At 45.5% G+C, this 11,625-nt stretch overlaps 1 protein-coding gene across 3 annotated transcripts in view; it reads left to right on the top strand.

The window, feature by feature from the left end:
* The first annotated feature begins 576 nt into the window (after positions 1-576).
* The window catches only part of RGS7 (regulator of G protein signaling 7), a 305,346-nt gene continuing 294,297 nt past the window's right edge, over positions 577-11,625 (top strand). Inside the window, exons 1-2 of one of the 3 annotated variants that reach the window (XM_053667353.1) lie at positions 577-876; positions 1,894-2,019. In XM_053667353.1, the coding sequence (XP_053523328.1) occupies positions 1,942-2,019 (78 nt within the window). In that variant the 5' untranslated portion in view covers positions 577-876; positions 1,894-1,941. Of the gene's footprint in view, positions 877-1,000; positions 1,333-1,893; positions 2,020-11,625 lie in introns of those variants that run through there. The other 2 variants (XM_053667351.1, XM_053667352.1) reach the window with 2 other exon arrangements.

The raw sequence follows: 11,625 nt of genomic DNA, 5'->3' as shown, positions 1-11,625 counted from the left end.
CAGGCATTGCGGGTGGTCCTTCACTTCCGCAGGTGGCAAGATTTTCACCTGAAGCTGGCAGCCCACTTCTCCGACTTGGGAGGAAACTGTGGAAGCTGAGGGCAAAAGGGCTGAACGACTCATTTGGTCCTGGGACCAAGTCTTTCACTCCTAGGACTTCTCACTATCTGTCCATTCTGGTTATTTAACTCTAAGGATAATAGGTCAACTGCTTCCCTCATACTGTCAGCGGAGTCACCTGGCACGTGATGAATGCAGCCAGCTGGCTGCACGGGGCTCCATCCATCCATCCATTCACCGCCCCCCCCACCCCCCACCCATCGCCTTTGCTCCCTCCCGGCTGCCATTGGGCGTTAAGCGCGGATCTACAGGCCTTCAGAGGCACGTACATTGAGGCGGGCGGGGTGTGCGAGAACCCGAGCTGATCTCCCCAGGGGAGAGGGTGGGGAGGCCGGGGTGCCCCTGGCGGTGTGGCCAGGCGGAGCAGAGCCCCCGGGAGCCCGCACCTTCAGACGCCGGGGCACACGTGACCGCCCCTCCCCCAGCCTCCTAGTCGCGCGCACGGGCCGGGCGTCTCGACTCCCGCGCGCGCTCCGCTGGTCCCAGCGCCCTGGCGGAGAAGCGGAGGAGGGAGGCAGCCAGCCCGGCCGCCGCGGGGAGCGGACGCGAGCGGCGGCTGCAGGACCGCCTGTGCACGGCGGCGGCCAGGGTGGCGGTCGCCTAAGCGGCGGGAGCCGGGACGGCGCGGATTTTGCAGCCGCTCAGTGTGATGAAGCTGCCCTGCTTCGCTTCTCTGCTCGCAGCCAGCTGACACCGCCTGCACTCCAGCCTGCCCGGGAAGGGAGAAGCGGCGGGGCCGTGACCTTGGCCGAGGAGGTAAATAGGGGACCTGAGAGGGGAGGAGGCGGCGCCACCCCAGCCACCCAGGCCCCCGCCCCGCCCCGCACCCACCTCTCGCCCGGCGCCGCGCGGCCGCCCCCGGGGTCCCCGCGCTCGCCGCGGTCCCGGGTGCTGAAACTGCCTCCCGGTTCCTGCGGCCGCGGCTGGCGCGGGGCACAGGCTCGCCTGCCATTTGTGCTTCCCAGAGAGCCGAGCCCAGGGGCCGGGGCTTGCTAGTGGGCTCCTGTGGGGTGGTTGCTCTGAGGCTTCTCCGTTCGGCGGCTTCCCTTGGGGAGCGCGCTAATTGCCTTCTGGTGGGGTTGAACTCCCACCAGTTCTTGTTGCCGGGGTAGATCCTGATGCCTTCTTGCAGAGATTGGGCACGATTACGTCCTGACTGCCTAAGCACAGCGACGTGAGAGGAGAGGAACCAGTGGCTGGCAGCGCAGGCAGGTGAAAGTAGCTGAGGCTACCCAGGCTGTGGGTGGGAGACACAGGGGGACGAGGAGAACACCTGTGCCGGGGAAGGGCATCGCCAGGCGCCTGCATGTGGGGGAAGGAGACATACACCTGGGACAAAATGTGCTGCAGCCGGTGTCGCCTTTCCGCCCTTTTGGGAAAATATTAAGTGGACGTGCAGGTATTGGGAGAGAAAAGTCTCTGTAGTCTGGAAATGGTGACCGTGGGATTTTTTTTTTTTTCAAATGAGCGCCAAACCCTTTTTAAAGTAAGTGTCCAGAAAATCACTTCAATGTAAAGCCATCGCCAAATGACGACTTTAGCTAAGAGACGGTCATTTCTTACAGTTCCCTGGGGTTACTGTAGATACAGCTTCAGCTAAAAAAAAAACAAACCAAACCAAAACCCAAACAACTGCTGGTGTGCTACTTCCTCCGGTGAGCCCCAGCTGCTCCCTTTGGGGTGGGGGCTGTGGATGGTGTAGGCGCATCCAGAGCCTCAGCCCCCTTGAGCACCACCATCGGATCTCACTGAAGTCCCTCTAACCCTTTGCAGCACGGACCGGTAATTCCTGTATCCCCGCGCGAGCCAAGTGTGGGTGAAATGGCCCAAGGGAATAGTTACGGGCAGACCAGCAACGGGGTGGCGGACGAATCACCCAACATGCTGGTGTACAGAAAGGTAAGAATTTCTTCATTTCCTTGGACGAAGGGGGAACTTCCGGCTCCCTTGAAATGTTTCCTTGGATGTCAACTTTCTGGCCTGATGAATTTCCAAATCACTAAGGACTGTCCTTGAGGGTGATCTGATGTTCTCAAGTGTGTAGAGATACAGTCAACTCTGTCCTCACACTTCTCCTGGTTGCTTCTGCAGAGTTTAATTAGTGGTCAGCAATAACAGAAAATTGGAGCACCCCACACAGGATTTCATAGCATCCTTAATAACTTTTGGAAGCTTTTCCTTATACTATCGCTAAGCCTTTGGGTTATAAAGCATTAGAAATGAGAATAGACCACTTTGTGGTTCCGGTTCTGCTGCAAGTGTGAATGTGTCTGTGAGTGTATGGATGGTCTAATGGTTGTACTCCTAAGGAAACAATTCTGGTTGTAATTTTTTCTTTGTTTTTAGCCCAAGTTATTTTGTACTTTCTGTTAGTTTTATAATTTTGCTTATGGATATTTGTGTTATAGTGCCATATGCCTAATACATAAATCTTTATATTCCAGAGATTGTGTGGGGTTTTTTTGTTGCCACAAACAGATCTGCTGGTTTTATGCATTTGACGAGAATGTTATCTGCAACCAAATTGTAGCTGTTGAGCCACTGTCATAAAGATGTATTTGAATGTCATGCATGATGCAGAGTGGTTGCTTAGGTAACTTCACTCTAGTGCTAATCAGCAATATTACCGAAATTAAGGAGGCAGTATTCTTTATTCAACTTTTGTACCAGTCATTTCTGTTGCAGTTTATGCTGGGATTGCTTTTTTTCTTTAGCCTATTAGCCATACTGCTTATTGGGAGGGATTTCTTTAGTTAACATCAGCAATGGTTACAAGGACATCATACCTTGAAACCGAGAAAATTTTAAAGACTTTGATGAGCATGAGCTCATTGAAAAGTCAGGATGCGCTGCATTGATCTTTCGGCTACAGGATCAGGACTAGTCATGAATTAAGATGCAAGGCTATGTGCTTCTTTGACCTGTAGGAGGTCAAAACTTTCCTTCTGGCAGCCCAGGGTCAGTCAGAGGTGATGAATATATGTTTGAGGGAATATTATTACTGCTTTTGTGAGGATGCATGGGCATGTGGACCCAATGCTAGCTGTTTTTTTTTTCCTCTAGCCTTATGCACAGTCCTATATTGTATACCTGTGAATACAGTTTTATGTGTCTGGGTCAATATAGCATGATAGAAGAGAAAAACATAGAGATTAGTTGCCTATTTAGCCTAAAGCATCCCATCTGGATAAAGCAAGAAAATAATAAACCTGAACCTAAATTATGACTGTCTTATTTCTCTGGTGATTGGAATAACCAGATATTGGCCCATTGTGTATAGAATTGGTTCTGAGAAGTATTTGGGGGCAGTTTTGTGTTTTAAGATGATTTATAGTATTTTTATTGTTTGGTATGAGTTTATATTTTATAATGTACAAGACATGAGCATTATTAATTCTATCTTGTGGGTGTGTGTCATGTAGAGAGTTGGATTTTTGCATGCAAAATGACTGTATTTAGCGAGGTCAAACATTACATTTTTCTCTCTGTTTCCTCATAAAAGATTGGGGCTGAATTGACAGTTAAGTCAGCTTGATTAGAGATAGCCATAATATGACATCAATCCATGGGTCTTATTTAGTCAGTTATCATGGAAATACATTAAAACGAGGCTATGACATTTAGAAATAGTGATTAGGTTATTTAGTGTATCTGCGCTGCATGTTACTAATTTTGAATTTACTGTATAAATTGTGTTGCGTTAGTGCTACTTGTAAACGAATAGACTCTGATGGCTTCGGGGAGAGAGTACAATACCTTGTTCTTGTAAGTGTTGTCATCTTGCTGGCTAAGCTGAGACCTGTTTGTGCTATTTATTCTGACCTCCTTTTATTAGCTATGTGTTTAGGGTTAATGCCACAGATAGTTTATTTTTAGAAAAGATTTCCCCGATAAGAAGTTATTAGAAAAAATATCTTAGTTCAGTATAAAGAAATGTCAGATAATTTATATAAAGAAACACAGTATCCTTGGTTGTCATTTGCTAGTGACCAAGTCAAATGGTCCCTGTTTACATGCACATGGAATATGACATGGAGTGCATGTGATCGTTTTGTCTCTTTTTTTCTATCTTATGGGGTCTTTACATTTAATATATTTTCTCAGTAGATGCCAAATTTTAATTTGGAGAGGGGTATAGGTGGAACAGATGCATTAGCGTAGTTCATCTGCTCCTTCTGAAAGAATAAGCACAGCGTTACACATGCTTATTAATCATGAGCACCATCATGGGTTTAGAAAAGAACTTCAGCCCCCCGCTACGTTGCTCAACCACAACGGAGGGACTAAATAGAGAGTTGCTTTATTGATTCATGCCAATTCCCCACCCCTGCTTCACTGTTCAAAATAGCTCTTGCAAGTGGATTCTGAACTAACGCCGCCTCCCCTCCCCCCAACTCCCAGGAACCTCTTGTTGACCGCCCGATTCTGATGACTTACTGACACGCTAAAGATAAGTAAATGCTGTTTCCATTTATCCAGGTAGGCTGTGAAGGACTCTTAAGAATATTCCTGTGAGGGCGAGGGAACAGTGAGTACGTGGTTACCAAAGTGGAATTCAGAGGAAAGAGCTTCGGATGCTTCGTTTTGTTTTGTTCTTCCTATTTTGGTCATCATCCTATGCATGACAGGAGTTCCTCCAAGTCACAGGAAAATTCCAGGGATTTTGTTTTATGAAGAATTCCTTAGTCATGTTACGGAGTAAAATGTACAGTTGGCTGAGCTCTGTGATCTTGCCCCCAGAGTGAATGACAGATACAGGCAGTAGTGATGCTACCGTGTGATCAGGGCTGGTACCTGGGAGTTGGTCTCAGGTGCTTGCTAGTAGCTTTTTGACTTCATGTGAAAAATCTCTGTAGGCTTCATTTGAAGTCAAAGGGGCATTTAAAAAAATCCATATGGACCAAATATTTGCCTTACCTGTTTTTTAAAATTTATAATACTACTTTTCTCATAAGCAAGTGATCAACTTAGAGTAGTTATGCCATTTTTATGTACTTGAGAACACCTTATTTAAAAGCTTATAAAATATGATGCTTGGCTACTTTTATTCCTAGGGCTTCCACGGTTCCTTTACATGGGCCTCGATGGGAATGAAATTAGATGTAATTAACTTAATCAGAGGCCCACCTGGCCCTGACTTGTCTTAGATTCGGACTAGCTTCCTGAAACATTTGTGAACGTGACAATTCAGGGCTAAGATTTGTTTGGGGTTATGGCCTCAAACACTACTCTCGTTCCTGACCTGCTTTGGGCAAAATTCTCATGTCTGGGGCTGGCGTCTGTTCTAAAGGACCCCCGGTCCGGGCAGACACATTCCAGATTTGGCATCAGACCCCCCTGCTGCCCACCAGACAGCATACATCACTTTTAGTCCAGAAGCTGACATTCCTGCATCTGAAAACAAATTTTTTAGAGCACCTTGAGGCCAATATTTTACACTGCTGGCGTGCTGGCTTTTTACTAGCAAGGATGTTTGCAGTGACCAATAACTTCTGATATTATTGCAGCAATCGCTTATGCTCCGGCTGACAGAAAAGAAAATGAAAATGTTTTCCTTACTGTGCATGAGTGGAATGAACGTGTGTTTGGGAATAGCAAACCTGTGAACTTCACTATGCCCCTGCCCTCCCCTCCCCTCCCCCCCCATTCTCCTTTCATTTTGCTCTCCTCTTTCACCATTGAGTCATTCTCCTTCCATTTGTTTCTTCCTTTTTATCTTTTTCTTATCAAAACAGAGTCAAGAGTGGCTCTGGCCCATGTAGCTCAGTTGGTTGGAGTGTTGTCCTATAGACTGGAAGGTCTCGGGTTTGATTCCTGGTCAGGGCACATACCTAGGTAACGAGTTTGGTCCCTGCTCACGTCATGTGTAAGAGTCAACCAACCGATCGATGTTTCTTTCCTGCTCTCTTTCCCTCCCTTGCCCTCTCTCTAAAACCAATAAGCATATACTCCTGTGAGGATTAAAAGAAGAAAAAGACCCAAGAGTGAAGTATGATTTTCCCCTAAGATGCCTCTCATTTTAGTTGTAAAAGGAAAAACAGTGTCTTTTGGAGAAGGGAGTGGACACCACCAGCCTTGTTGGAGCATCTGTCATGTCTGGTCACTGACCAGTGCCTTTAAACTTGCTGTCCTAAGGGCCACCGAGTCCAGTGGCAAAGGTTAGTCTTTGAGGATTAAGACTGCTCTGTTCTCAAAGAGCAAGAAGGGATGGCTGGCCTTTCTTACAAGGGCGCGTGATGAGGGTTCTCACCCCCGTGAGAAGACCACCTACGCTGACTGGCTTGACCTGGCCATTGTATCCAAAGGCTATTTCCCAACTCAGTGTGTTCTGTAAAAATAGACACCCCTGCAGGAAAGGGGAGTGACTTGTTTCTTCTTTGGAAGAGCTCGAGTGGCACACGTGGCAGACAGTACCACTCTGTGGGAGGGGCGTTAGCTGACGTTTTCTGCGTGAATTCAGTGCATTGGTTTCTTTGGTATGGTCCGATCTGGTCAACCTTGAGGGGGTCAGTAGTCCCCCCATTAAAACACCACTATAAAGACAACCTTTGACGTTCTGAACCTTAGTTATTTTGATCTGTCTGGGTTTAGGGTATTAGTAGAATGAACAATATTTATAGGTGGTAACAAGAGGGCGTCCCGTTAGACAAAGAAGGGATGTTTGCGAATAGATTATCTGAAAGGCCCGAGCCACTCGCCTTCAGATTTCGGAATTAGGGTCTGGGCTGGGAGGCAGGCGATGGGAGGAGGAGAAATGTCTTAGCACTTCTGAAGAATTCCAAAGCGGAGGACCTTGTATACTTTAGATTAGTTTAAAAGCACCCCTCTGTGCCAGTTGGGGTACTGGAAATATCGAGGGGAATACTATGTAAAGTACATGACTATCTAACCACTAAGCTCTACTTATGAAGCCAGTACAAAAGAAAATCAGAAATAAACTGCTTAAAAATAATAAAGCACCTTTGTGGGCCAAGGGTCGTTCTCTGCTGTCAGTCTGAACTTAATGTGAGTCAAGGGCAGACCTGTGTTCCCCTCAGTGACAGACACACTGACTTGTGTTTTGAGCCGGAATAGGTTGATCATCTGTGATATTCCCACTGAGAAGCAGGCCGAGACATTTTATGAGCAGGAGTTTAATGATGAATTCGGGCTAATAATTAACTTGAGTTCAGAGCGGAAAAGCCTTCCCTGGTTGAGTGTCTTCGTCCCTGGTTGCTGCTGGCCTGTGCCGTTTGTGGGAGAGATGAGGGTCTGTGGCCCGATTTTCATGTCCTTCGTTTTTCACCTCCCACCTTCTCAAGTTGATCAGAGGCAGAGGCAGATGTACAAAAGAGAAGCGAGCCATCTAGGGATTTTATGGCCTTCTAATAGCCTTTGCGGTTCTGCGGAGCGATGGAAATCGGATATTTTTAGTCAGACTGGGTGATAGAATGTGATCACAGCAGAGAACAGGGAAACATTTTGGTTTTGGATGGGTTAGTGACTTAATAAATGTTAATCTCCTTGAAAACAGGATTTTGGAAAACAAGCAACACAAATAATGGGTCTTTGCTTCTTCTTTTATAGCAGCATGCAGCAGGCATTTAAAGATCAGGGTTATGGACTTCTGTCTTACAAAATATCAATCTAATTGTGAGATATTTGTAAATGATAAAGTGGGTTCCCAGATCCTCAGGGGAAAAAAACCCTGCTACTCGCTGCCATTTGGCCAAGGCAATATACAAATTTAACTTATTCTTTTTCAATTCCCTTTAGCCGTGTGTCTTATTCAATTAACAGAGGGCCCAGGACATTGGAACTCTAACAGGCCATCATGAACTTGACTCCAGCTCCATTCAAATTGCCACCTGGTGGTGAAAGCATTTCAGTTCATCTCTGCCCTGTGGCATCTCAGACATGCAGCTTAGCTGTATTATTCCATTTCCCAAGAAGACCAGAGGAAAACCAGAAGCTTCTCGGTAAAAAGGATTTCAAGTAGTTGGCATCCTTGTTGAGAATTTAAAGTTGGGGTATAAGGAGTTCATTTTTTTTAAAGCTCATTTCTCTTTCTGTGTCTCAGAGTGTCACAAGGGAGGAACGGCGTCCACAGGGAAGTGGTAGGGATGGATGGCAGGGCAGGGCATAGGAGCAAAAAGAGCCGGATGCGGATTCCGACTTCGCCTGATTTGTTGTGCCAGCTTGGGCAGGGTTCTTCATTTCTCTAACAGCCTGCTTTCCAGAGTCACAGAGAAGATGGTGAGACCCAAGGGAAAATGCCCAACTAAGAGAGACTGGCAAATAATACTTATGGAATCTTTTTTGGGAATTGTGGACACAGCCAAGACTCCCTGTAAGAATAAGCTTGGCAAGAGTCTTCCTGAGAAGTCTTCCCCTGCTTTTGCTCAGCATCCTTGGCACTGTGGGTCATTCAGAAGTTCCGGAGGCATGATGTCCTGTTTGGTCATTCCCGGGAGATGTCAAGAACACTCTAAACCTACATGATTTTTCTTTTTTGACCACACTAAGCTTTTGAATGTTGGGCAAACCAGTGTCTCTCTAGTACAGAAACCTGGGACAATTTTCACTCTCAGTATTTAAGGTGATGTGGTATAAGCAAGGATTTTGAAGACAATTAAGTACCGTGGAGGGAGAACACATTCTTAATATTTTCTCCTGCTAAACTTTTCTACATGCATTTCCTCTGGACACTAGTGCCTTTTGGCAGTTGCTCCGACTTTTATACTTAGTATTTTGTGTTTTGACTTTTGGTTTCTTATGAATTAGAATAGTTGCCATGTATTGCGTGCATCAGGTCCTTTTCGTATATTGCATGTTTTCTTAAAATAATGTTGCACGTCAGTTATTAGTACCCTATTCCTATAATAAGAAAGTCGAAGCCTATGACTCAAGCCGACTGACTGACTGCCAGTGGCAGAACTGGTGAACTCCATAAATGAGGAGACATCTCTCTCTCACCTTTGTGTTCCCAGCACATAGTAGGTGTCCTTGAATAGTGATTGCAGAAAGGTACAAGTGAATAAATGGATGAATGAGTGAACAAATGAGTCCATGAAAGCTTAGTCCCTACCCTTGCCTCCTCACTGTGTTGCTTCCAGTGAAATTAGTGAATGGTTGAGTCACTCCGAATTCGATTCTGCTTATGACGTGTGCTTGGTTCTGACTGAGCATTGTGGTGGGCGCTGTGTGGACAAGACAGACAGCGTCTGAGCCCTCCTCAGCTCATTTCACAGCGGCAGCCAGGTGTCAAGCAACTCATCATAGGGTGGCTAATGCCATGCAAGGGGAAAACCTGGGTGATAGAGAAATGTGTTTATTCTGGGGTCACCTGGTTTCTAAGATAGACATTATGTTGATCTGTGTCTTCCATTTGTAGTTCTGAGTGCCTCGCTCAGTGCCCAAAGTCTTACAGTCGCTGACCCCTTGGTAAGTGCTCAGTGAATGGACGAAATGGAGATAAGCTGATGTTGAAAATCCTCAGGCTTCACTGAGACAGATGAGGCAGAGGCGTTGATCTTGTCCCTTAGAATAGCAAGTATCTCCTTCCCTAGGATCTCAGGCAGGTAGCCCCAGTTGTGGCAACTCGGGACTGAAGAGCCTGTCCTGAGTTAGCAGGAAAAGGAAAGAGATATGCCTGCAGTTAGAGAAAAGTACTTGTGAAACTCAAGGCTTCGCCGTCAGACTCCTTGGCTACAGTTGACACAAAGCATGTGAACTTGGATCAAATTATTTTGCCTCTTTCATTCTTAGTTTCTTCACCTGTAAAATGGGGATAAGAATAATAACAGGTTATTGAAGGGGTGTCAGATTCATTTTCACTGGGGCCGCATCAGCCTCGAGGTTGCCTTCAAAGGGCCGAATGTAACTTTAGGGCTGTATAAATGTAACTACATAGCTAAGCACGAGCTCAGTGATGACGCTGGGTAGGAACAAGGTGCCCGGCGAGATAAAACAAGGTGGAGGGCTGGATTCAGCCTGTGGGCTTTCTGTTCGCAACCTGTGCGTTACTGTAAGGATTACATAAGCAGTGCCTGTAAAGCCTGGGTAGGTAGGAAGACATTCAACACGTGTAACCCAAGTGTAAAAGCCCAGAACACAGGAACTGGATTTCCCTATGAATGGAAGTGATGACATCTAAGGAGAACTTTGAAATGTTTCTTTTAAAAATTTTTTTGATTATAGTTTAATGTATCTTATTTTTAAAAGTGTATTTTCTTGCTTATGTGATTACAATTGTCCCACTTTCCCCCTTTGTCCCCCTCCCCCTGGCCTTCTCTTCCCTGCGGCAATTCTCCCGCTGAGTTCATGTCCATGGGTCATGCCTGTGAGTTCTTCGGCTTCCCCATTTCCTGTACTGTTCTTCAGAATTTGCTGTTCTCAGTAATATCGGTTCTCAATAACTTTGTTTAACACTGTTTCACATGGTAATGTACAATAAGTAGTACTTCAAAATGTTTAATTATGGTACAATTCAAACAAATAGAAGAGTAGAGAAGATAGAATCTCCTCCACCCATCACATAGTGTCAACAGTTATTAACGGTGGGTAAATGTTATTTCATTTATATGCCCCACTTCTGATATTTATTATTTTGAAGCAAGTATCAGAAAGTCGATCGCTGAGATATAAATTCTTTCGTATGTATTCAGTAGATCCGGTTCTTTTATGAAGATAAAGGCAGATGAAATGATGATGACTCTATTATTTGTCTTGGGTCCTGAAAATAATGGCTCATTATACCCCATGAGCTTTTAAATTTTCTTCATATTTGCTCAAGTGGATGGTGTATCATTCTTTCTTTTTTTTTAAGATTTTATTTATTTATCTTTAGAGGGGAAGGGAAGGAGAGAAGGAGAGGTTTCATTGTGGTAAAACATAGATAGCAGCTCTGGCCAGGTAGCTCAGTTGGTTGGGGCATCATCCCATACACCAAAAGATTGCAGGTTTGATTCCCAGTCAGGGCACACACGTAGGCTGCAGGTTTGATCCCCAGTAGGGACATATACTGAGGAAACTGATCAATGCCCCCCCCCCCAAATCGATAAACATATCCCAGGTTTAGATTAGAAAAAACACGGATAACATAAAACTTGCCATTTTACCCATTTTTAGGAGTATCGTTTAATGGCATACAGTACATTTCCATTGTTGTGAAACTATCACTAGAACTTTCCAATCTTCCCAAAGTGAAACTCTGCATCCATCTAACAACTCCCCATTCTTCTTCCCAGCACCCCTGGCAGCCAGCATTCCACTTTGTCTCTATAAATTTCACTCCTCTGGGTACCTCCTGTAAGTGGGATCATACTACATTTGCCTTTTTGCGATTGGCTTATTTTACTTACAATAATCTCCTCAAGGCTCATCCGCGTTATTGCATGTGTCAGCATTTCCTCCTTTTTGAAGGCTGAGTAATATTCCATTGTATGTATGGACCCCATTTGTATATCACTCCATCGATTAATGGGCACTTGGGCCCCTTATCCCTTGGCTATTGTGAGCAATGTT

This window comes from Artibeus jamaicensis, unplaced genomic scaffold (assembly GCF_021234435.1).
Source record: "Artibeus jamaicensis isolate MK-2021 breed Jamaican fruit bat unplaced genomic scaffold, CSHL_Jam_final contig_467, whole genome shotgun sequence".
NCBI lineage: Eukaryota > Metazoa > Chordata > Mammalia > Chiroptera > Phyllostomidae > Artibeus > Artibeus jamaicensis.
Note: the sequence above shows the minus strand (reverse complement) of the source record. Positions and strands in the feature narration are given on the sequence as shown.